The following is a 27,133-nucleotide window of genomic DNA, read 5'->3' as shown; positions in this document are numbered from 1 at the left end:
CATATTTAGTTTTTCTTAATAATGCATAGTTTGTTTGTTTGTTTTTTTTTTTATCATAGAAGCTTTTTCTAAATTGAATGAATGTAGATTTCTCTTTTTTCCTTGACCTCAAATTTCGAAATTTTGGGAGTGGTCATAGTGTGACTAAAGAATCCACCCAGTTACTTCTTGTAAAAGTTCCTTTAAAAAAAAAAAAGTATTATCAAGAACTATGTATTTTGGAAGGTGAATGTTTAGATCTTTCAGTGCAGCTAAGCTGGGTGATAGAGATAATTTTTTTTGACGCTTTGCAGAGCTCATTGTTTTTTTCTGGATAAAAAAGCTATAATACATTCACTTAATAAACATTTAGCTGCAACAGTCATCAAAGTTAAGTCTTCTGACAGCTCCACAACTGACCTTGACCCTCAGCTCTTTCCATGATGCCACTTTGCCTTTCACATCAATTCTGTGAGCTCAAGCAGAAATGAAGACTACCTCCCCATAATGGCATGGTAGAGGGTCACCAGAGGCTCTTACAATAAATGAAGACCTGATATCACTTCTAAAACACTGCTGAGCTCTGATGAAGTTTGTGCTTTTATGTCAAATATGAGAATAAAAGTAAAGTGTTTTAATATAAAATATGAGGCTGACACTGGATGATGTCAAAAGCCCAGCTTCTAAACTCTAGACCGTTTTAATATTGATAGGTTTTGATGAAAGACTATAGGAGTTTCTTTGCCGGAATCCCTATAGGATTGGTTCCAGCACTGGTTGTCGCATGATTCAGTTCAGTATAGGAAGCATGAGTCACAGCAAATGTTATTGTTCGAAACGGATTCCTCTTTTTAAAGCTCACACTAACCCATAAGGTGCGATCAGAAAGCATTTAGGAAAGAATATCACGACAAATGCAGCAATTACTCTGACTAGCGCCATGTAAATCTGTGGTTCTCAACCTGACTGCACAGTGGCATTACTTACCTGGAGCATTTTAAACAATCCCGTTGCCTCTGTATGATCCACAGAAATACTAATTTAACTTGCCTGAGGTGTCGCTTGAGCATCTGGATTTTTTAAAAGCTCTCACATGATTCTAACGCGTGGCCAGTTTCGCAAACCACTGGCATATACTTAAGGTCTTCTAGCAAAACTTCCTCTTAAAATCTACCACCCTATCGTTTAGTTTTCTGGAGCTTGGCTTTTGTTTTATCATCTTTCTTTCCACACAACACACATATGCAGCCCGCAGGATGGTGAATTTCTCTGCAGGCAGACTAGTCCCAAAGAGGTGTCGGTGGTAAATAAGAAGAACCCTGGCGAAGAAAGAGATTCCAGCCCAAAGCTGGCATGAGCAACAGTCACTCCCCGCTGCGTTGCTCCACCTGTTTCTTGGGTCTTTTCCCACCTGCCGTTTTCTGATTACTGAGCGTCCCAGGAGACACCACACTCGTCTTTTTATCTTCCCCTCGTGCTGACGTTTGGCGGGCCTCCTAGTTCAAGACACCACGTCCCTGGGTGGGCATTATTTCTCACCCTTGACCTCTACCTCAGAATTTACCCCCACCTACCGCTCAGTTTTGCAGCACCAAGGAGGTTTAAGGTCCCCTTAAACTAATTCAGATTCCTGGGGACCCAAACCTGCACTACTAGAACCATTCCCCTCTCCTCCGTAACCGCAATTTTTAGTTTACTTATAAAGTAGATACTTTACATTTCCAGATGGCAGCTGATTGCAGGCCCCACCCTAGTAAAGAGAAAGAAAAAGACCCAGCATCCGGCCCTACGGAGCTAACCTCCCTACCCACGACCCCTCTCCCTAGTCAAGGGTCTCTAGACGCCAGTGACGCAAGAGTCCCCCACCCCCTTGCCCCACCCAGAACGTGGTGCAAACAAACCTCTTCTCTTCGCCCCACCCTTTGGTGATTCAGAGCCCAGGCACCACCCAAGGCGCTAATTTAAATTGACTTGCAGAACAAGTAAGCTTTGCAGCAACTTTACAGCTTCTTGCTCAAGCCAGTGCGATCTTGTTACCGGGGCCGCCGAGTCCCGGTGCGGGGTCCGCATTCCGGCGCCATGAGTCCCGCGTGGCCCCGCGCCCGAGCGGTGCTGCGCCTCGGCGGGTTGACCTTGTTGCTGCTGCTGCTGCTGCTGCTGTGTCCGCAGGCTGCTCGGGGTGGGTAATGGCTGGACATCCAGCCCAGCTGGGTGAACCCTTAGGCTGTGTGGGAGGGGCTGGGTCAGTTTAGGTGACGATCTAGAAGTCTGGGAACTGGGGAGGTGAGGGATGTGGCTTTAGGAGTGAGGAGTGGACAGTTGAGAAATCACCGGCTGAATACGTGGAGCAGCCAAAGCATCGGGAAGCCGAAAGGCAGCGCTCAAATAGAGTGAATTCTCAAACTCTGAACATCTCTTTAAGGGCGAGTGGCCAAATAGCTGACCACTCTCGCCTCTAAACACGGGACAGTCTTGTGCAGCACACGGCGCTACAAATTTTCACATCTCCAGGTGTAACGTTTCAACGGGGCGTTTGTCTTTATTGTGTGCCTAGCAGCAGTATCTAGGCAGAAATAAATACTAAACCACTTTAAAAAAAAATGATGAAGGGGTTTATTCTCGACTTCTTTTGTCTCGAATTAATTGACAAGACGGAAAACCGAGCAAGGTCTTGGTTTGTCAGTTCTGCACTGGATAAGGAATTTTACCCGTACTTCAAAAGGCATTGCCGCTTCCCTTATTAGCCTTGGGAAAGGAATGTTTCAACGAGTTGAAAAGTGGTATTTACCTCAGTTACATTTTTTTCCCTCCTAGGTGACTGCAGCCTTCCTCCAAATATACCTAATGCCCAGCCAGATTTGAAAGGTCTTACAAGTTTTCCTGAACAAAGCATAATAACATACAAATGTGATCAAGGCTTTGTAAAAATTCCTGGCCAGCCAGACTCAGTGGTCTGTCTTAAGAACAATGAATGGTCGAATATCACAGAATTTTGTAATCGTAAGTTCTTCATTTCTTTTTAGGAAAGTTATGAGAATGGAATGTATCTTTAAAATTTATCCCTCTTCAGAGTGACTGGTAATTGATAATTTTCTAATATTATTAAACCCCAGGGTATACCTGTTGGCACTTCACACTCCAGCTAATTGATGGCATTGCTTCCTGGACTAGGTCCTGTTTCTCCATTAACAGGTTTTTTGTTTTGTTTTGTTTTCCCCTGCAAACACTGCACCTCCTGAACTGACTAACAGAGAAAATAAACAACAGCTACTGTTGTTTAGGGAATAAATTATATATGAATATGATTGGCAATTACTTTGAGACATATAACATAGGTGCTCTGTTTTCTTAAATTTCATTTTCTAAAGTAGGACTTACCAAATACAACTCTGTGATGGCATTTAAAAAAAAATATCTCTATATTTACCTAAAAATCTATGAATAGCCCTATTTTAGCTTTGTCATGTATGAGTAAGTATAAGGATAAGACTTGTTTCCTGCCTTTGAACAAGTTGGAGCAATAGGAGCTACAGGAAATACAGAAACTACCACAAGTATTTTTTGAAAACAGATATGAAATGGGCTTTAACTTCTTGTTATCTATCTGTGATAGAAAGCAGTAGGTTGAAGTACATAAGCCTTTGCATGGGTATCATGTTTCAGAGTTTATAGCGTTTCTACATATATTACTTCATCTAATCCTCCAGACAACTCCATGAGGTAAGTGGAGACCCACCCTCATATTGTAGTTGAAGAAACAAGCCCCCAAAAGCTAAATAACTTCCTTGAGATCAGCAGCTCTTGTGCAGAAGAGCCAGAGTTCAAACTGGAGTCTTCTGACTATAAATCTAACACCTCTTCCACTCTGCCACGCCTCTATAAATTTAGATTTGCCCAGATGTTTAAAGTTCGTAAACACTTATGTACACATTGGCTCATCTGATCCTTGTCCCCATGGGTTATTGTGGGGATTAAATGAATTTGTGTGTGTAAAACATTTAGAAGTAGTCAATAAATATTAGATATTATTGTTACTGTTGTTGTTGTCCAGGACATTATCCCAAGAGTCTGGAAATATCTATTGTCATCTACCCCTGTGCTTCATGGGGCAGGGTATGGGAACTGGTATTTATTGAGTCAGTGCCAAGAAATTTAAATAGGTTATATATTCTGAACTGTGGGCATAGTGAAATCTATGTGCCAAATCTACTTCACAGGCCTTTAGTAATCAGTAAATGAAAGCATATGTGTGAATATGCTTGATACACTGTAAATGCCGTAGGCATAGTAACATAGTTAAATACCAAATGTATACAAAGAAGTATAGAAAAAAGGATGATGTAAGGACCCAAAAATTCCAAGTAATTAAGTATAGATTGTAAAGCGATATGATTTTTTTGTTGTTGCTTTTGTTATTACTTTTAGGTAGCTGTAATTTTCCAGCCAGGCTGCTTTTTGCATCTCTCAAAAAGCCTTATAACCAACAGAATTATTTCCCATTGGGTTCCATTGTGGAATATGAGTGCCGTTTGGGCTACAAAAGAGACCATTCCCTATCAGGAAAAATAACTTGCCTTCAGAATTTTACGTGGTCCAAACCAGATGAATTTTGTAAAAGTAAGTAAAATTTTAAAGAGTATTCTTAATCCTTTTGTGTTTGTGGAAATAGTATTTCTTCCTTTATTCACACTGGAAGTCTATGTGTATATATTATTCAGAATGATTCTTAAAAGAACCATTAGAGTTATTTTAAATTAGGCAGACTAAATATTTGTGAGATAGGACTATATTATTTTACTTATAGATTTCACATTTAATTAGTTTAAGGTTACCTTTAATGAAATAAGTATATATTCTATATGTGTTGCTTTTTTGAAAGTTATAAAATGAAGATAGGATTTAAAAAGTCTAAGAATAAGAGATTATCAGTGGTTCAGATGATGAATTTGCATCGATATGCCTGAGAATTTAATGAAAAAAAAATTGTATTCTCTTCTAGGAAAATCATGTCCTAATCCTGGAGAAATAACAAATGGTCATATAAATATAGCAACTGACATATTATTTGGCTCATCCATCACCTTCTCATGTAACACAGGGTAAGTTTTTGCACACTAAACACTCTATATTTAACAAATGAAAAAAACAAATTAGGATGTACAATGGAAGTTTTTAGATTAGCGGCCGGTATTCACAAGCTAGTAGCAATAAAACAACCTATTCAAAGGTCTATTCAAAGATTTTTCTCATGAGCTCATCACAGTTAAATTTAGTAAAATGTGGCAAGAAAGAAAGATTTCTTATACCACCAAATTCTTTCAATTCTTAGATTTCGGTACCTATGTGATTTATTATAAAATTGTAAATGTGATTAGTAAAGGAAAAACTTGTAATATATTGATGATACTTGCAGAAATTAAATCCAAGTATTAAATAAGAAACCAGTCTTTCATTTATATGCTAACAACCTGTTATAAAATATCATGGCTTAACATTTATTTCTAGTGTGAAAATGCCATTCTGACTTAATGTCTTTTATAAGTTTTCTGTGTGGAGAAAAAGAACTTACTCATTAAGTATCATCAGTGTGTCAGCCGACACTGCTGGAAGTTTCATATTCATTTTCTCATTGAATATCTACAAATCAAATTATGACATTTTACTCTGTGCATGTCCATTTTTTATAAAATAAAAATATAAGTTTCACTTGTCACCTGTACTAAACACAGATGTTTGGATAATTAATATCATTAATATCAAATCTGAGAGTTCTTTGAACCCTTTAAATATAAGTACATTCTATTATTCCGTGAAGCCAATGTTGATCTTATAACTCAGAAATATAAAATATTCAAGCATCTATATCATGTTAAAATGTTCTAAAACACTTTAATATTTTCTAACATGTGCCTCACTGAAATAAAAAATGTTTTTCATGTCTTATACTTCTTTATCTTTTGGATATCATCTTTTAAAATTTAATTTTTCCTTTTTCTTTAAACTGACACGTAAACTTTTATCATCTATTTTGTTTTGTCTCCATCTACTGGTATAGTAAATACTATAAGTTTATATTCTGGAGAATTTAAGGGGACTCAACTTATTTCTTTCCCTCATTGTTTAGGTACGAATTAGTTGGTGAAACTTCTAGTTACTGTATTATTGTGGGACAGACTCTTGGGTGGAGTGATCCATTGCCAGAATGCAAAGGTAAGACTGAAAAAGTTTAAGCACTCAGGTTGCAGGGTTGAGTAATCAACGATAAAGTCCTTTCTGTGCATTAAGAATTACTCACAGTGTATATATGTAGTATCCTCATTTTCTAATGTGTGTTTTAGCTAATTTAAACACTTTTATTTTTAACGTTCCTTAATTTATTAGCTGTAGGAATAAAGAATTAAAAACAATCTAAGGTTTATATTGTGCTTGGCCATTTAATATCTTACTATTCCTTCTAATAGTCAGCTAAAATAGATATAGAAGTCCCCGCCCTAAGACCCAGCCTTTCTCAAATGGGTGCCCCCTTCTTGCACTGTAAGGGGCCTCTGATGCACATAAATGGACAACTCAGTCGACACACCCATGTCATATCTACTCTGATCCTTATCCCCACTGTCCTGAACTTTGGGCTACAGGTATGCACATCAGCAGCATGGACCATCCTCAGGAATACAGACCACGTGCTCCCTTTGGCAGCATATATGCTAAAATTGAAACGATACAGAGAAGATTAGTATGGCCCCTGTGCATGGATGACATGAAAATTCGTGAAGTGCTCTATATTTAAAAAAAAAAAAAAAGAATATGGACCAGCAGAAAAGGCCCTCTCAGGCCTGAAAAGGATGTTGGCACAGGAAATTCTGGGTGCCAGTCCCTGAAGCATGATTTAGAATGGGGTGAGGGAGGAGCTCTCATGGAGCACATCCTCTCAGCCCTGCAAATATCTTACTTAGCAGAGAGGGGCACAGCCAGAGGAGGGCCAGAGTACGGCCTTTTAAACTGGGAGCTAGGGCAGGAGTCCCATTTGCCTGAGTTAAAGGTGATACTGATTGCAATGGCTTCCAGCTTCCATTCTTGCACTCCATTGTTTCATCTATACTCTACCAGGGTGAACCATTTGAAACACAAATGTGGCTTGTCTTTCCGGCTTAGAGCCTATTAGTGTCTTCTCATCACTTACAAAGTCGAAACTCCTTAGCATCATGTACAAGGCTAGCCATGGCCTACCTACTTATACTTTATGCTCTACTTATGCGTACTGCTGTAGTTTTCCATGTTTTCTCACGCCCCCCACATCACTCCTTGTACTATACTACTGCCTCTGCCTGAAGTGCCCTTTAGTCCCTTCTTTGCTTGGCTGGTTGGGTTTTGTTTGTTTCTTATTGTCTCATGCTTCCGTGATAACCTTCGCCATTTTGCATTGAAATTACCTCTTTGAATCTCTTTCCCACTATATTTAAAGACAGAGAAACAATACTTTATCCAGTTTTCCACTTCTAGTTATAGAACAATGTCTGGTATGTTTTAGGTGCTTAGAAAATGTTTGAACTGAACTGATGGTGGTATGTGTAGTCTCATACACCCTAGCCTAGTATAAATCAGATTAGCTTGTTCTTGCTCCTTGCTTTGATCAATGGCCTAAAGTAATTTATAAATTTGGTAGTATTTTCTGGGTACTTAAAAGTATTTGGTGTAATATAATTTGATGTGCACGTGTACTCACATTACTTTTCTGCTTAAAAAAGAAAAACAACTTCTTGGCTCTAGAGAATGTGGCATCATTGCCAGGGGGAGGTATCTTTTTATAAAATAACTAGAGTAACTCTGCTTGTATATGTTTTACAAATTCAGCTGCTCAGTAGGATTTCCTTTAAGTAAAAGGCTTTGAGTCAGTACAACTTACAATTTTTTATCCTAAAAGTCAAAATCTAATTCTGGTATTTGAGACCTTTTGCTCTACACAAATGATCGATTTCTGTTTCCAGAGTGTGCCACTTGACTTCCTAGAGCCCTTCATTTGGCATCATTTCCCCATGGAATGAACAGCAGTGCCCTCTTTTCTGCTCTGTCTTAGAAGAGTACATCTTAGGTTTAAACTCGAGTTCCGTTTACTCCCTAAACTCTCTGCCACTGCTTTTGTCTCTAAACTCTTACTTTTTCTAATACCAGTTTGATATATAACGTGTAAACTTAATAGTTATTTTTACTTTACATGTATTAGAACATCGTTGTGGTCATGAGCATATAATGCATTTCAGTCAACAATGTACCACATACACAACAGTGGTCCCATAAGATTAGAATGGAGTCTAGGTGTGTAGTAGGCTATATCATCTAGGTTTGTGTGAGTGCACTCTATGATGTTCGCACAATGATGAAATTGCCTAACAATGAATTTTACAGATCGTATCCCCATTGTTAAGCTACGCATGACTGTCTTTCTACAAATTGGTTTAAAAATTAGTATTCATGTTTTACAACATTTGTTTTCAAAGCTCCGAATATACTATCCATTACTTAATAGGTAGGTATTTATAAGCATCCCTCGTTAATAATGCTGAATTTAGTCAAATGGTAGGTTTTGATTTTTAAAATATTTAACATATTTTGGTCTCTGTAAAAATACCTAGCCAGTTTTACTAATTTAAAATATACTAAAAAAACTTTTTAAAGAAGTTTTTTGTCCAGAACCACAAGAAAGTGACAGCGGAATAATTTAAGAGCAATAGAACACTTATATGTATGGACAGTCTATGACATGTAAAGGTACTAAAGGCTTCACTCTGATCAGAGAAAACTCTATTTATTATACTCTAAAGTAAAAGATGACTAAGGAGAATGGAGTGGCCCACACCACCTGAATGCAAAACGAAGCAGTTTACATAGTTACAAATATTTTTTATTTTACCCTTAGGTGTATGTACGAGCTTCAGAGAGTCTATGGACTCCCTGAGAAATGAATATAAAATATTGTACATATGTTTATTTGCATTTTTCTAGAGTGGGGGTACAATTTTTATCAGATTCTCAGAGGGGTCTCTGTGACTTCCAAAAAAGGAGGAACCACTGATGAGGATAACATGTGGTAATATATAAATAAATACATACATGACATATATGAAAATAAATACATGTATGCGCACACATACATACATATATATAGTCTCCTGTTTTTACTAAACCAGCTTAAATGTGTTTCTTTTTAAATTTTTAAAATTTTCAAGTTAAAAAAAAGATTCCCATCCCTTCACCACGCCACCTCTGCCCATCCCCCAGCTATCCCTGCCCTTTGGCAACCATCAGTTTGTCCTCTGTATCTATGGGTCTGTTTCTGTTTTGTTTTTTATTCATTTGTTTTTTTTTTTTTTTTAATGCTACATATAACTGAAATTACATGGTATGCGTCTTTTTTTGTTTGACTTATTTCACTTAATGCTGGGTTCATCTATGCTGTCACAAATGGCAAGATTTCATTCTTTTTTATTGCCAAATAGTATTCCATTGTATATATTTGCTAGATCTTCTTTACCCATTTATCTATGGATGGACATCTAGGTTGCTTCCATATCTGTGCTATTATTAGTAATGCTGCAGTGAACTTAGGGATGCACATATCTTTTCGAATTCTTGTTTTACTTTTCTTCAGATAAATATCCAGAAGTGGAATTGCTGGCTCATACGACAGCTCTATTTTAAATTTTTTTGAGGAGCCTCTGTACTGTTTTCCCATGGTGGCTGCACTAATTTACAATCCCACCAACAGTGTACATGGGTTCTCTTTTCTCCACATCCTCACCAGAACTTGTTATTTGTTGATTTATTGGTGATAGCCATTCTGTCGAGTGAGGTGATATCTCTTTGCAGTCTTAATTTGCATTTCCCTGATGATTTAGTAATGTTGAGCATCATTTCATGTATCTGTTGGCCATCTGTATGTCCTCTTTGGTGCAATGTCTATTCAAGTCCTCTGCCCATTTTTTTATTTGGACAGTTTCTTTTTTTGTTTTAAATTGTATGAGTTCCTTATATTTTGGATATTGACCCTTTATCAAATGTATCATTTGAACAGTACTTTCTTCCATTCAATAAGTTGTCTTTTTGTTTTGTTGATAGTTTCCTTTGCTGTGCAAAAACTTTTTAGTTTGATGTAGTCACATTTGCTTATTTTGGTCCTCTTACCTGAGGAGATATATCCAAAAAGATATTGTTAAGAGCAGTGTCAAAGAGTTTACTGCCTATGTTCTCTTCTAGTTTTATGTTTTAAGTTTTACATTTAAGTCTTTAATCCATTTTGAGTTTATTTTTGTATATGGTGGAGGAAAATGATCAGTTCAGTTTTCCCAACACTACTTATTGAAGAGACTGTCTTTAGCCCATTGTATATCTTTGCCTCCTTTGTCATAAATTAATTAACTATATAAGCGAAGATTTATTTCTGGTCTCTATTCTATTTCATTGATATATATGTTTTAATACCAGTATCATGCTATTTTCATTGTTGTAGCTTTATACTATGGTTTGATATTAAGGATACCTACTACTTTGTTCTTTCTCAACATCTCTTTGGCTATTCGGGGTCTTTTGTGGTTCCATGTACATTTTAGGATTAGTTTCTATAATTATGAGAAGGATGCCATTGGTGTTTTAATAGGGATTGCATTGAATCTGTATATTGCTTTAGGTAGTAAGGACATTTTAACAATATTAATCCTTCCAATCTGTGAACAAGGCATATCCTTTCATTTATTTGTATCTTCTTTAATTTCTTTCTTCATTGTCTTATAGTTTTCAGAGTACAGATCTTTCATCTCTTTGATTAAATTTATTCCTAGGTAGTTTATGTGTTTTTGATATAATTGTAATCAGATTATTTTCTTAATTTCCCCTTCCGATTGTGTGTTATTGATATATAAAAATGCAGCCGATTTCTATTTATTGATTCTGTACCCTGCAACTGTGCTGAATTCATTTATTAGTTCTAATATATATATATGTTTGTGGAGTCTTGAGTTTTCTGTATATAATATTATATGCAAATAATGAGAGTTTTACTCCTTCCTTTCTAGTTCGGATGTCTTTTATTTCTTTTTTTTTTTATTTAATTGCTGTGGGCATCCCTGTATTGTTTCTGATATTTGAGGAAAAACTTTCAGCTTTTTACCATTGAATATATTAGTTGTGGGTTTGTCATATATAACCTTTATTATGTTGAGATATGTTCAATCTATAGCCATTTTGTTGAGAGTATTTTTTGTTAATAAAACAATGTTGAATTTTGTCAAATGCTTTTTCTGAATCTATTGTAATGATCATACAGTTTCTATCCTGTATTTTGTTAATGTGATATATCATATTGATTGATGCATGGCTGTTGAATCATCCTTGCATCTCTCAGATGAATCCTCCTTGGTCATGCTGTATAATCCTGCTGTATAATCCATGCTGTATAATGTATTGTTGAGTCCAATTTATTAATATTTTGTTGAGAATTTTTGCATCTATGTTCATCAAGGTTATTGACCTGTAATTTTCTTTCTTTCTTTTTCTTTCTTTCTTCCTTTCTTCCTTTCTTCCTTCCCTTCCCTTCCCTTCCTCCTCCTCTTTCTCCTTCCTCTTCCTCCTCCTCCTCCTCCTCTCCTCCTCCTTCCTCTTTCTCCTCCTCTTCCTCCTTTCTCTCCCTCCTCCTCCTCCTCCTCCTCCTCCTCCTTCTTCTTCTTCTTCTTCTTCTTCTAACGTCTTTGTCTGGTTTTGGATAAGAGTAATGCAAGCTTCATAGATTTGCTGTCTCGTCATGTTACTTTTCAAAAATTAATATAGATATCTCTGTTTATATGTATATATAAAGTAATTTATATTATCCAATTAGGAGGGAATGGGATAATATAATTTAGATTGAACTGAGGGATCTAGACAGTGATCATACATGTGTGAGAACTGAAAAAAACTCTTGCCTAGCTGTTTACTTCATTGAATTACATTCATTTTTCTGCCTCCAGAATTGTTCTCTCTCATTGACCATTCTTTCTTCTTCATTATTCTAGAATTTCCCCCTCAATACTCTTTTATACCTTTGCTGTACTCTCAGAATATTTAGAAAAGCTTTTGAAATATTTTTGAAAATACATTTAGAGGATCAATGAAGTTGGATTGTAAAACTAGACAGTACCAGCAGGTGACATTTATTTAAGCATTGTCATATTTGAATGCTAATATGACTCAAGCAAATATACTTTTATAATTATAATTGAAATTCTATTAGAATGAATTTTTAAATATCATAGCTTGTAAAAAATAGATTTTTATTATAAATGGTACACATAAACATATTGAAGTAATATTAAAACCAAGAGGATAAGTATAAAATGAGAAAAATTTTCTCTCCCTAGTCCTCCCCTCAGAACTAACCATTGTTTTCAAATTTTTATGTTTTATTCTAGAAAATATAAACAAACACACATATATGTATTTCTCTTTTTAATAACATCAATTGTATGGATATATTATTTATTTAGCCAGTCTCCTATTAAAGGGAATTTAGCTTTTAGGTTTAGGTTTTTAATTATTATTACAACAGATAGTAAGGCAAATATTATGTGTATCCGTTCATTGCACATGTGCACAAGTACATTTTGTACAATAAATTCCTTACAGTATCATTACTGTATCAAAGGTATGTGCATTTAAACTTTTGATAGATGTTACCAGTGTTGTTTCCAAAGAAACTACCAATTTACTCTCCACTAATATTGCATCATCGTGCTGGTTCTCTACACAGTTAATGATAGTGGTTATTAGGATATGAAGACATGACAATGTAAGTGGTGAAAATTTTATTATTTGAATTCATTTAATCATGAGTGATGTTTGATGCATTTTTCTTTTTAATTTGGCCATTTGACTCCCTTTATACTTATTTTCCCCTGTTTTATTAAATTATTAGTTCTTTAGAGCTTATAGCCTATGGTAGTAGCCAAGTAGGTCATGGCAGGCCAATGCTCCCTCCCATTGCAACAACTACAAAACCTGGGTGGATTTTTTTAAATTGTATTTTTAAAAGCATAAAATACATCTGTGAAAACAACTAAGACTGAATAAACTAACATTCCTAGGAGTGGGGAGTGAAAGCATACCATTTTAAAGTGCCCTGGGCCGAAGATCCATCTTGACCCAGATAAAAGACCACTTCCAGGAAAGAGAGAAACTAGCAAAGCTTTTAATGGCTGTGGTGGGTGATGATAATACATTATAAATTAAGGTCATCAAATGCAAACCCAGTTTTTCCCAAGGACCATTTGTTGATTTCTGGGGCTGTATATGAGACTGGGGAGCTAGACCCAAAGCTTCCAAAGTACAAAATGAAGTTTCTCTGAACCTTATGATATTTGGCCAGCAAATACCCATCAGAAGAACAGGCCTGTATCAAGCATACAGCCAGTCTTCCCCTGAAGACATTGTGTCCATTTTGAATATTGCTAGGCTAGGGGACTTCTGAAGGATGAACCTAGATCTCCCACAATCTCTCAGGGCTGAGGAAATAAAGACCCACCAGACTGTCAATCAGAAGCCCAGAAGGGCCATTCCTAAAATGCAGATGCGACAACAGAAATAGAGTGAGTCTCCCCAGAACTGTAACCCAGCTCAGTCATTCATAGGCTGACGATGTGATTACCTCAAACCAATCTGACAACCAGAAAAGGACATCCTCTCTTTGGAAGATCATATCATCTGAATGTTTTATATACAATATATGGCATACAATAAAAAAATTAGTAGACATGGAAAGAAGCAAGAAAATATAACCAAATCAGGAGAAAATGAAACCAGATAAGATAAAGACTTTAAAGTAAGTAATTAATATGTTTAAGGTATTAAAGGAAAAGATAAACAGAGAACTTCAGCAGAGAATTGGTATCTAAAAATAGAGTAAAATAGGTATTCTACAACTGGAAAATATAATATCTGAAATTAAGAACACAATAGGTAGGTTTAATGCGATATGGATACAGCAAGAGACACTATTAAAAACTGTAAGAAAAGTTAATTTAAAAATCCCTAAACTGCAGTGCAAAGAGAAAGAAAAAGAATGTAAAACATGGATAAAAGTCAGATATTTGAGACATGTTAAACTTATAACATATGTTAGAAAAAAGGAGAGAGAGAGGGAAGGGCAGAGAGAGAAAAGAAAGAAGGGAGGGGAGACGGTGGGGAGGGAGAGAGAAAGAAATAGAAGCAGGAACAGCAGAAATATTCAAAGAGATAATGTGAATTTTCCAAAACCAATGAAAATACATCAACCAACAGATTCCAAAAGTTCTTAGGACTCTAAGCAGAACAAAAATAAAATCATTTCCAGGTACCTCATAGCAAAAGTTTGGAAATGCAAAGCAGTACTAAAACCACCAAGATGCAAAAATAGACATTGTCATCTTCAAAGGAGCAACAATATAAAAGAGTTAACTAACTTCTCAACAAAAATTATGGAAGCCATAGATATTAAGAGGAAATCTTTAAAATACTGTAAGAAAATTACTGCTCACCTAGGATTCTGTTCCAAGTGAATATATCCTTTAAAATTGAATGCAAAAATAAAGATATTCTCATACAAAAATTAAAGGAACTTGTCACCAGTGAACCAGACCTGCACACAATGAAAAACTAAAGGAAATCCGTCAAGTAGAATGAACACAATCCCATGTAAAACATGAAAATGCCTGAAGACATGAAGAACAAAGGCAAAGGTAAATGAATACTGACATTACAAAAGAATAAATGCAACATCTTTTGGGGTTTGAATTATATGTAGAATACAAACATTCAATAGCAACAAACCAAAAGGCAGAAAGAAATAACTTGAATTTAAAAGCGACAAGGTTCTAGCAGTACTAAAAAGTGACAAAAGTGTTAATTTGCACAATTGACTCATAGTCTAATACATTTTGTAATCTCTAGGGTCATCATGAAAATAATAGTAAAGAATGTATAAATCACAAGCTAATAAAGGAATGATAATGAATATTTAATCCAAAAGGCAAAAAGAGAGAAAGAGAAACAAGAAGAAACACGAAATAGATGGGTGGAATAGAAAACTAATACTAATATGTTTGATATAAACCCAGCTGCATCAGTAATTACATTAAGTGTGATTTGACCAAGATTGTCCGACTAGATTAATAAAATAAAACTTAACTTTTTTCTGTTTATGAGTCACAATTTAATAAGAACACCGAATAAGCAAAAGTTAAGGATAGAAGAATATAGTATACAAAGAATTACCAGAAAAAAAAAAAGCTAATGCAACTATTAATATCAAAGTATACCTTAAAATAAGATAGTTCATAATGATAAAGGGGTCAGTTCAGCAGGAAAGTATCACAATTTGAAATCTATGCACTTAAAAAAATAGCTTCAATCTATATGTAGCAAAAATGGCAGAAAGAAAAATAGACAAATCCACAATTATAGTTCTAGAATTCCACATACCGTTTCAATAGCTAACAGAACAAGCAAACAAAAAAACAGTAAGAGTATAGAAGATATGTACAACAATTAACTTAAAAAATTGACAGGAGCATCGAGCCCTATAAAGATACATAGCAAAATATTTTCAAATGTACATTGAACTTTGATCATATGTTGGGATCTAAATCACAATACATTTCAGAAGATTGAATAATTCAGAGCATGCTTTCTGATGACAGTGGAATTAAACTAGGCACCAATTAAGAAAAAGATAACTAGAAAAGTAACTTCCAGGAGATTTAAACTATATAGCATACCATCCTTTGGATCAAAAATGAGAACTAACTTAGTAGAACAAAGAATAAATTTTATATACGATGACGTTAGGTGAAAAGTCTATATAAAACTACATTTACGTTAATAACAATATATGTAATTTTTTGAGTGCCTGCTAAGTGCTGTGTCACTTGCAGTGTTTTACTTGAGTTATCTCTTATAGCATCCTGTGAGGTCAGTAAACAAGTGACATGACATCTGAGCACCTAGAGCAGAATGCTGATGGTGCTGGCAAAAGTACTGGATGATGTAACATGTTTCTTCAGAGACAGACACTATGTGAAATAACTTCCCTAAATTATTTCCCTTCTTCCTTACAGTAATGTTATAAAATCTATTTTTATGCTTATTTTACAGGTGAGAAAGCTAAAGTTTAAAGGGATTACAGAACTTAGTCTAGTATGTGGTGAAATAGGCTTACTGCTTCAAGAGGGAGTTGGTATAAGCAACCCAGGGTCAAGCAGTCACTGAAAACCTAAATTTCACTCTGCCGTTATTGTGATTCCCAGAATAGTATCTTAACTGAAATTGTGCTTCCGATATTTGTTAGCGGACTTAAAATCCAAAGGGGAACTAAAGTAATGTATGTAGAGTTGCTAAACAGCACAAGAGGAGAAAAAGAGAGTTATTTTATTCCAATTGACTTTATTACTTTGAAAAAGTAAAACAAAACAAGTTCCCAAGGTCACTAACATGTCCTGAAAGCTCTGGAAAAAATAACTGCATTGCGATTATTATCTCTGTTAGTCTAGTAGTTGCATCCTGCTGGTCTTTGGTCTCAGCGTGTGAAAGGAAGACAATTTAAGAGAGAAAATATCTGTATTTGAGGTGTGTCATAGAATGAGATCACTGTGGACTCTGAGTTTTGTTTTCTTTCTTCACACAGAAAACAGTTGAAGTACTTCAGTACAACTTTGGTGTACTTAGTTTTCTGTAGGTATAATTTATATTGAAGCAAAATCAATGTAACTTTTCAGTTCCTTTTAAAATACACAATAAGATTTGGTTTCCTAAATGTATATTTAGGTGTTTTGGGGGCAGAAAAAGAAGAGTCATCAAATTAGTAATTGGTTCCTAAATCTTAACGTGGGTAGCATTATTTAGCTAATTTTTTTAAAACCTTTTTTCTCCTCCACAGAAAGTACTCAAATTGTAGATGTCACACAAACTCCTCAGAAACCCACCACAGCAAATATTCCAGCTACAGAACTCCCATCAGCTCCTCAGAGACCCACCACAGTAAAAGCTCCAGGTACAAAGACAACACCAACTCCTCAGAAACCCACCACAGCAAATATTCCAGCTACAGAACTCCCATCAGCTCTCAGAGACCCACCACAGTAAAGCTCCAGGTACAAAGACAACACCAACTCCTCAGAAACCCACCACAGCAAATATTCCTACAGAACTCCCATCAGCTCTCAGAGACCCACCACAGTAAAAGCTCCAGGTACAAAGACAACACCAACTCAGAAACCCACCACAGCAAATATTCCAGCTACAGAACTCCCATCAGCTCCTCAGAGACCTACCACAGTAAAAGCTCCAGGTACAAAGACAACACCAACTCCTCAGAAACCCACCACAGCAAATATTCCAGCTACAGAACTCCCATCAGCTCAGAGACCCACCACAGTAAAGCTCCAAGTACAAAGACAACACCAACTCCTCAGAAACCCACCACAGCAAATATTCCAGCTACAGAACTCCCACCAACTCCTCAGAAACTCACCACAGTAAAAGCTCCAGCTACAAAGGCTACACTAACTCCTCAGAAACCCACCACAGCAAATATTCCAGCTACAGAAACCATATCAACTCCTAAAAAACCCACTACAATAAACTCTTCAGCTTCAAAGGCCCCACTAATTCCTCAGAAACCAATCACAACAAATGATTCAACCACAACAGCCAAAATATCCCCTGTATCAAATGCTCTATCTACAGAGAGCTTACTAGCAGCCCAGAATCCCATCATGGCAAATACTTTTGCTACACAAGCCAAAGTAAAACAAAAATTTACAGCTGACCATGCCCTCGTGACTAAGGGTCTCCATACGACACAAATATTGCCCTCTGCTCATATTACAGCAACACAGAGTCAAGCTGTTCCACAGGAAACCACACCTTTTCAGACAAGAAGTACATCGAAAAGCAAAGAAACCCTTCCTGTAGGTGAGTTGACACTGTTCAGATTCCTGAGCTTGGATCTCACGTGCTATGGTAGAAATTTCAACTTGACCAGGATCGCAGAATTGAATAGGCTGTGCATAATATTGTTTTGTATATTATTTTATAATTTACAGTATGTCATATTTTCATTATCTGACTTGGCTTTTTGCACTCATCATTGGTTTTGTGTCTTACGTTGCTACATTTAAATTTAGTTCATTAATTTTAACATTTGTATATGGTTACTGACTTCATAAATTTTTATGACATCTTTTGGCCAAAAAGTTTTAAGTTGAATATACCCAGTTTTTTTCATAAGGCAGGGGAAGGAGAAATGTTTCACTTTATATAAATGTGTTATAGAGCTAACTTTGTTGAAATATTTTTTTTTGCAAAAAATACAAGATAATTTAACAAGTTTAAATTAAACTTGAGTCTACAGCCATGCCACCCTGAACACACCCGATCCCGTCTGATCTCTGAAGCTAAGCAGGGTCAGGCCTGGTTAGTATTTGGGTGGGAGATCACCCTAGGAAGACTGGGTGCTGTAGGCGTAAAAAATAAAGAAATAAATAATAAAAATAAAAATAAATTAAACTTGAATCAATTGTTAAAACAAAAATACGGCCAATGTTTGGTATCAAATTTCTTATGTGCAATTAATTTATTCTTTAACTATCATACCATTTCTTGATCTTATTGAAAAAAAAACAATAGTGATCACTTACTGAATATGTACTGTAGTGGCATGTACCATACACCTGCCATTTGTTGTCACCAGTCCTTACAAGAGACTTGCAAAATAAATACTTTTAGTTTTATTTTATAGATGATAAATTAGAATTTAGAGATTAACTGGTATGACTCATATACAATGCATAGTTAATAGGAAGAAAATTAGGGCTTAAATACGTATTTGCTGGCTTCAAATTCTATGCTTTTTCTGCTATGCAATATTGCCTGTTCTCAATGGTACTTTGAGTAAATTAGTTCACCACTTAAAGGAGCAATGTACTTATTATTAAAAATGTACTTATCTGAAAGTAAAGCTAAAGCTACATTTTCTCTGCTTCATTCATAGTTATTGAAAGATATAAATAATAAGGTGATATAGTAATTTAAGTTTTGATAGAGTCTGCTGAGAGAGACTTCAGTTTCTGATAGTTTCTTGTTCATAGGATTGGATAAGCAGTTACTCTTTAAGCTTTTGAATTTGTTACTTGCCATATAACCAAATTTACACAGTGTTTGTTCTGTATTCACTAACTCTTTCTTGTATTTTTGTTTATATAATGTTTACTGTGTTGAATAGATAAAGGCCTTGGTGTGTATGTTCATAATGTAAAATTGTTTTCATAAATTATAATTATTTCTTTGAGTTATGAAAATCTGAGTTTTGAATTTTCAGATACTATATATACACATATATGTATATATATATTAAACTGCTGGCAAATCAATGACTTTTAAAACTTTTTATTTTTGTAATTCTTTTTTCTTTTCTTCTTCTTTAGGGGCCAGCACCATTGTATCTGGTAAGTTTGGCTCTCCAGCAGTTAAAAGAAATTGTCATCACTGTCGGATAAAAAGTCAATGTTTCTGCAAGAGAACATTGCTTTCTATGTATTGTAGGGATCCTATTAAAATACAATGTTGTAGGAATCCTATCGAAATATGGTATTGTAGGAATCCTATTAAAATATGGTGTTTATGGGTGACAAAAGAAAAAACCAGGTAAACGCATTTTATTGATGTTTTATAAACACCATTTAGGTACTCGGTATGTTCCTATTTCCAATCATGTCTTGTTCCAAGCTAATTTTAGGAAAACTTCAAATCATTGGGCCAATCAATCAAATATTATTGAGAACCTGTTGTCTCAATATATCATTCTAGGGGCTAAAGAACCATGAGAAGGAGACAGTTATTAACATAATTTCTACAAATATTTTGTAATTAATTATAAACTACTTCTTGATCATGTCTAGTTTCTGTCTTACTCTAAATAAAACATTTCTATTTTTGATTATATCCTCTTCCTTGTCCATTCCCTGTCGGTGATTTAAAGCAAAGTTATCTTTAAAAAATATTTCACTGCTATAGGTATGAGGCCAAAAACATATATCCATTTTGCAATTTCTCATTTGGCACAGTTCCTTTTTTTTGTCCATAAATATATTATTTGATATTATGCATTAACAAGATTAATAAACTTCTGAAGAAGATGGTAAGAAAAGTGTTTGTTAAGAAGCAATACAGTGAATTTCCTTATTGATAAGTAATGTTCGATAGAAAATACACTTTTAAAAAATGTATATCTTTAAGTTATGACCTTATAATCTCATGCATGAATGAGTTAGCCAAGGGACTATAATGCTGAAAGCAGGTATTTTGATTATTTTTATTTGTTATTATAATTCTTTTATATTTTGAATAATCCTCTCCTAAGCTAAAAGATTCATATTGAAAGATTCAAACAGTTGGAATTCAATTTAATTATATACTTTAAATAGGAATAAATGTATTTTAAATGAAAATCTCATGATTTAATGACTTAATATTGACAACAGTTATGAGTTTAATTGATGAGCTTTTTCTCACCTGCTTGGTGGTATTTAATGAAGTTTGAAGTGCTTATTATTTTTCTCTGAAATTCTTGAAATATATACTAAGTAATTTCCCTGAAACCTGTCCTTAGGGTTAGTTGTAATTTTAACTTGTGTTCAAAAATAAAGAGGAGCTTCTTTCCTCTTCAATCAGATATATGGCAATATTTTTTTTTGTGATCCTATACTTGTAAAATATAAACCTGAAAATGATCTTCATTTCTTAAATTTATTATGTGAATTAGGTCACTTTTCTTACTTTAAAGATAAGCAAAATCTAGTGCAAAGAAATTGCTTTTATTATAGTGCCATGTAAGTGAATAATACATATAATATTACAACTTTGGAAGTATTTAGCTGAGAGGACTGTGATTTTGCAAGATTTATAACTTGCCAAAGGTCACACAGCTATCAGGTGCTTAAACAGAGGCAGATGACAAGTTTCTCCAGCACTAGGTACTTGAAAGGCTAGAAAAATTCTTTTCCTAGTGGCAGGACAAGAAACTGCACAACTCAAATTTGACTCTTTAGAAGTATTGCTTTTTCCCCTCCATTGCTAAAATCCTGTATTGTGACATTCAAAAGTCCCGTACGAAGATTAATAGGTCAATTGAAGGAATATTAAAGAAAAAGTTAGAGAATACTCTGAAATATCTAACATACTTTTTCTGTATCCTTTAAGTATCATATGCTTATTTACTCATGCTTTATATCTACCTGAATATGGTATATATTACAGAATAGCCCAAATTAAAGTGTACTTTCAAGAGTCCTGAATCATCAGTGGCGATTTGAAATGTGTACGATGCTGATAAAGGGTCTTCACTGTGTATTATTACCTGTCTATGCCCTCAAACTTATAACATAAGGAAGCCGTACACAAAATATAATTTTTGTCTTCTACGTTTTCTTTAACTTGTTTCATAACCAGTATATCACTGTGAAATTACACTATAGTTGTAATTGCTCATTTTTCTATTAACTATGTTACCAATTTCTTTTCCCCCTCAAGGACTTGTTGCTGTTACTATAATAATTGGTTCCCTAATTCTAGTCAAAGTTTTCTGGGACTATGGAAAATCTGGGTGAGCAGAAATTCTGATGATTTAAAAACATTTATTCTGAGCTTCTTTCCAATAAAACTTGATACTATATCATGAGAAGATAACTCTCTTAGCTTAATTGTATTTTTTGACATGCTATCTCTTTATTCCTTTTGTCTGTAATTACTAGCCTGTATAACCCAACTTTGTGTGTTTTTTAATTTCTCAATACATTTAAGGACATTAATAATATTTCAAAGGAAAGTAATTTCAAAGCCAAAGTCTCACTTGGTAAACAATTAATCAACTCACCTTTGTCCTTAGTACAGTTCATGGTAGCATGAGTGTTGTACAGGAGCAAAGAAATCTAGGAAAAGCCAACTTCTAACCTATTGTTAAATTGCCTGTGACTAGGTCTTTTTCTGAGTTGTGTTTATTAATGCATGCCAATCTAGCCAAAACAGACCAGTGGTTAAGAGAGCAGGTTCTTTAACCTGACTGCTTGCTTCGATTCTGTGTCTATCTTTTGGTGCTATGTGATTGTGAGCAACTTAACCTTTCTATACCTCAAATTTCTCATTTGTAGAATGAGAGAACCTACCTCATGGGATTGCTACTTGTAAAGAGGTTAGAACATTGCTTGGTATGTGGCAAGCCCTCAGATGGTAAAATAGTAACACATAGGAAAACAAATCAGTATTATTTGAAAGATCTGATCTGTGTCAAATATATATCTATTAAGTATAATGTCACGGTTGGCTCTGACATTATACTTAATATAATATTCTGTAGACAAATAGGATTATTTAAATTGACCCATTTCTGTTATCTTATAGATTTTACTGTTTAGAAAACTTTAATTGTGGAGTTTATATAAACATGAGTTATTTCTCAACTGCCTTAACGCCTATATTTTTATTAATTAAGAACAACTGTATTTTAATGCTGTTACTAAATTTCCTGTTTTAATTCTTTGAGTAATGTGAGTTATCTATTTTTTGCCCTAAGTAACTCTTTTCTTAAATTAACAATATTATTTAAGACTGTTATAAGCTAAAGTATGTGAATGTTCTTTAAGTCACTAAAGATTTAGTCTTTTAGTAAAAATATTTGACCATTAGGTCCTGGGTTATTTGTTTGTTTGTTTAAAATAGTTTTTACAGATACTTGTTTACTGCCAATAAAGTAGTCTAGAGGAGATAATAGTAAATGTAGTAAAATATAACTATCTCTTCAGATTTTTCAGAAACTTTTTGAGAATGTGGTTTAGAGCCCAGCAAAATTGAACAGCGTCCTAAGTCATATAAAATGAATTGGTACAGGTACCTCAAAAAATTACTCTGGCAAAAAGTACACTACCCATTTTATGTACTTCCTTGCATTTGTTCCAGCCCTCATTTTGGATTAGAGCATTCATTATCAATTTGCCTTCCAAGGCCATTGCCGTGGGGCTCTATAGGTGAGAGGGGATAGAAAGTGATGAGTTTATAGAATGCTCTAGCTCTTGGTCATACATTGGTAAAATAATTCGCCATGATATTTTTAATAGGATGGAAAGGGCTGAAACATAGAAGGAAAGAATATTTGTTTAGAATTTTAATGGGGTTTTGCAGTAAACCTAATTCTCCTATTTCTGAATAAGAGGAAATTCACGCAAACCCCTAAGAAAGAATTTGCCTTTTCCATGTGCACTTAAAAAACACTCTACTTTCTTTCTTGGGAAATATAAGCTGTTGAGGGGAAGAGCTAACTTTATACATTCCTGGTTATTCTGATTTCATATTGATTTAATTAAAAATTTGATCTCTATGAATTCAGGGGAAAGAGTTTATGAGTGTGAAGATGATAATGTACCTTCTTCACTTGGTGATCCTTTGTGTTTCTCTATCAAAGGTTTATTTACTTTTTTTTTTTTAGAAGTTTTGGGTTCGAATGATAAATTTTAGTTTATAAAAAGGATATGATTATAAGAATATTGCTAGTATTGCTTTTTGATTCAAATTAAAATTATATAATTCAATTAGTGTTTTCTTTCTCTACTATTCAGCTCTTATTACACACACGAGAACAACAAAGCATTAAATGTTATGTTTCATAATTTAACTGTGACTGCTGATGCCTCAGAAGTAAGACCTGGTAAATTATAAAAGGTATATGGTTCTATAAAATCACATTTCTGTGTCTTGCAAAACATCCATCAATACAATTGGCTCAGGATTTATCTGTGACTATTAAAGGATAATAGAGGCTTAAACCTCTATTATTGTTAGCGCTGTTTTTCTTTGTTGAATGAATGACTAACATATTAAGTCTCTCATTAGTATGACATGTCATCAGTTCTCGACTCTTCAGCAGTATGCTCATCATCTCATCCTGTGTTTTCACTCAGTTTATTGTAGTGACTAGATGCTAGCAATGCCACAAATATTTGGAAAAAACAAGAGGTTGATACATTAGGGCTTACAGATAAGAATGTCTTTATTATGACTATTTGCATCATGAGATGATTGGCTTATACTGTATTTGTTTCTCCTTTATGCTTGACAGCTTTTAGAGTTTCTGGTGTTTAGAAAATATTAATATTTGTTTTAAGGTATCTTTTATAATTCCTGTTTATGGATCTTATAAGATATCTTATATTGTTATACGAAATTATTACACGAAGGTAACTTCTTGTAAATAAACGTATCCGTGAAGCTTTGTAGGTATCTTTTCCACAGGTAGTCGTCAAGGGGCTCTCACTGACTTTTAATGTGAAAGTATCTTAATTGATTCTAACTTGACCACTTGATCGCCAAAACTAAAAAATCTTAAGTGTTACATTTTAGTTGGTGTTGCTATAGCTACTAAACTCTAACTCTGTGCTGACCAAGGTTGCCCATACTCTATAACTTACTAGTTTTGCATTGTTTGGCACCCCAAATTAACCAATTAATTCTTCCTGGTTTATCACATAGTAAATAAAGAATTAATGTTTATCAGCAGTATGTAAAATTATTTTGATTTTGGCTTTTTCTTTTAACTTTCAGGACACACATTTATAACATTGACTGTTTTGTTTATGACGCTAGCAACCATTGGCTAGCTGACTTAGCCAAAGAAGAGATAAGAAGAAAGTACACATGAGTACAAAGAATGTTTCTAGTTTTTTATAAGTTTCTGGAGGCATGGACACAACATATGCAGTAGTGCTCTTCATTGTACACATTATTGTTCCTAAGGTGCTTAAGAACGTTAACAAGGTGAAGAGAAAAGAATCTGTCCTGGAATCACATTCTTAATACTCCTATGCTTTTGAAAATAGAAAACTTGCAAGACTGAGAATGATTATTTTTCTAAATGTGAAGGAAAGTGTAGAGATTTGTTCATGCTTAGAAAGTGAGCATGAAGAAAAAGAAAGATGACTCTTTTCAACTAGATATATAATAATGTTTTAACTTACAAAGGAAATTAAAAAATTAAAAATGTTAATTGGGTTTTGAAAATAAACAAAAATGATGTTGCCCAGTCTCTTTCAAGCAAAATTGCCAAAGAGAGATGAATCTCATTATAAAATAACAATTCTTGACTCTAAGGCATTTTTATCTTATTCCATTAAAATGAGTCTGAATGTGTTGGTAAAATATTTTAAATGAAAAACATGTTAATGATCTAGAGTTGAGTATCTTGGATTAGTTGGTGGCAAAGGAGAAGTATAGAATGAAGAAATAATTTTTTTCTTTGTCACACAGTCACAGACAATTAACTAGGACTTAGCCCCTTGTAAGCTGGATCAGCTACAATTTTAATTTTTGTTTTTAGAGCAATCTCTTTTTGTGTGTAAAAAAGTCCTGTGAAAGGGTAAAAGGATGGAAGGTGTTTGGCTTAATGTTTTAAAAGCATCCAGAGATATAATATTAATATAAGAAAAGATTCTATATTTCTGAAGTAAATTATAAATCTTATTCTTTTGTAATATTAAGATTATATTAATTTATATCAGTGAACACATTGATTTTACATGTATATCAAAAAAGTTCAAGAAGATATGTAAAGAAAAATTTTCCCTAAATGAAATAAATAATTGATCACATTCTTTATCTCATGTGGTATTTGAAATTGATTTTTCTAAATATAAATAAGTTATTTTTATTTATTTTATTATTTATTATTATATATGCCTACAGCACTTGGTCTTCCTAGGTAGTCTCCCATCCAAGTACTAAACAGGCCCGACCCTGCTTCAGGCTTCCATGGACTGTGGCTCCACTAGGGTGTGAACCTAGGACCTTCTGCATATAAAGCAGACATGCTAGCTGCTACACTGTGGAACCACATCCCTAAATAATTTATTTTTAAATAAGAGATTCCCTTCTGCCTCTCATAAGTAGTTTAGAATGCTGTCCTTTTGGTTATCGTAGTGTGAAACATTTTTGGCACTATATTGTACTTTCTCAAGTATATCATATTTTCTCGTATTAGAGTGTTATATTACTTGTTACTGATTTACCTAGAGGTAATCACATTAATTTCTAGATTCTTAATATATTCTTATCATCTTACCAGTTATATTTTAAATGTTGGAATAGACTAGAATATACACATAACTAAATTTAACAATAATTATTTGTCATATTGCTCTACTTTGTAGAAGTATTTTAAATTCCATACGCATCATGGCATTTCACTGTAAATACTTCAATATGTATTTCTAACAGTAAAGATATTTTTTTCTACCTAGCCACAATCATCAAAACTAACAAGCTTAACAATTTTCAAATGGTTTCTAATATTAGAAAATTGTTTTTAACTGTGCTAAAACCTCCGTTAATAGGTACATATTCACCTACTAATTCATTCATTTGTTAAATAGGAGGGCCTGTTCTGCTTGTGACAATCTGGTACTTCCTGGAGTAGTAGCAAAAATAATTGATACCTGAGAGCCACTGCGTGCAGGTTATTATGTGCTGGATGCTGAGGTTACCAAGTTGACAACAACACAGTGTCTGCCCTCAAGTTGCATATAGTCTACCATAGAAAGACCAAAGTGATATACTTACTGAGAGAATGTAGAGTTATAAGTGGTATAGTAATTACCCAGACAGAATACAGGGGTCCCTGAGGTGTCTTTACTAGGTACGTAAGTGGTGAGCAGGGAGATATTCAAGACAGGATGTGAACTGAAAAGGACAAGTAGATGAGGTTCACATGGCAGCACTGGGGACTGCAAATGGTGCTACATGCTTGAAGTAGGAAAGGCTTGGAGAGAGGACTACAGAGTGTCATGTGTTTAGTATAGAAGTTAAAATGATAAATTCTAAATATTTTTATTCTGCCTTGATTAAATTAAAAGTTAGGATCAATGGGCACAGGTTTATAATAGCAGGAATTTTAGATGTTGGTAAATACTGAACTTTGAAAGTACACTGATTTAGCCTTTTTATCTTATTACTTAGATAAGAGTAAAAGCTGAAAAAATGTTTAACAATCAGTTATCTTACAATAATATAAACAGTAGGTATGTTGGGGTAATGGTATTTTCTTGTAGGATTTATAATT

At 34.3% G+C, this 27,133-nt stretch overlaps 1 protein-coding gene, 1 non-coding gene and 1 pseudogene across 6 annotated transcripts; all 3 read left to right on the top strand.

The window, feature by feature from the left end:
• Positions 1 to 1,898: 1,898 nt before the first annotated feature.
• Positions 1,899 to 25,674, top strand: CD55 (CD55 molecule (Cromer blood group)). Of its 5 annotated transcripts, XM_039847011.1 has the most exons (11): positions 1,901 to 2,158; positions 2,794 to 2,979; positions 4,405 to 4,596; positions 4,979 to 5,078; positions 6,104 to 6,189; positions 16,913 to 17,026; positions 17,866 to 17,949; positions 19,461 to 19,481; positions 21,565 to 21,637; positions 23,643 to 23,745; positions 24,625 to 25,674. In XM_039847011.1, the coding sequence occupies exons 1-10, from the start codon at positions 2,059 to 2,061 to the stop codon at positions 23,740 to 23,742; spliced, it is 1,056 nt and encodes a 351-aa protein (XP_039702945.1). In that variant the 5' UTR covers positions 1,901 to 2,058; the 3' UTR covers positions 23,743 to 23,745; positions 24,625 to 25,674. The 5 variants fall into 5 exon arrangements, 4 of the variants coding, with proteins under 4 accessions (XP_039702946.1, XP_039702944.1, XP_039702945.1 ...); XM_039847012.1 differs by lacking the exon at positions 23,643 to 23,745 and having other exon boundaries at positions 1,899 to 2,158; XR_005649506.1 differs by lacking the exon at positions 21,565 to 21,637 and having other exon boundaries at positions 1,902 to 2,158.
• On the top strand, positions 6,660 to 6,766 carry LOC120589503 (U6 spliceosomal RNA). The gene has a single exon (XR_005649507.1). It is a non-coding gene; the product is annotated as a U6 spliceosomal RNA (small nuclear RNA).
• LOC120589501 (uncharacterized) lies at positions 18,381 to 18,500 on the top strand (annotated as a pseudogene).
• Positions 25,675 to 27,133: the final 1,459 nt, after the last annotated feature.

The sequence above is a fragment of the Pteropus medius genome, unplaced genomic scaffold, assembly GCF_902729225.1.
Source record: "Pteropus medius unplaced genomic scaffold, Ma_sr-lr_union100, whole genome shotgun sequence".
NCBI lineage: Eukaryota > Metazoa > Chordata > Mammalia > Chiroptera > Pteropodidae > Pteropus > Pteropus medius.
Note: the sequence above shows the minus strand (reverse complement) of the source record. Positions and strands in the feature narration are given on the sequence as shown.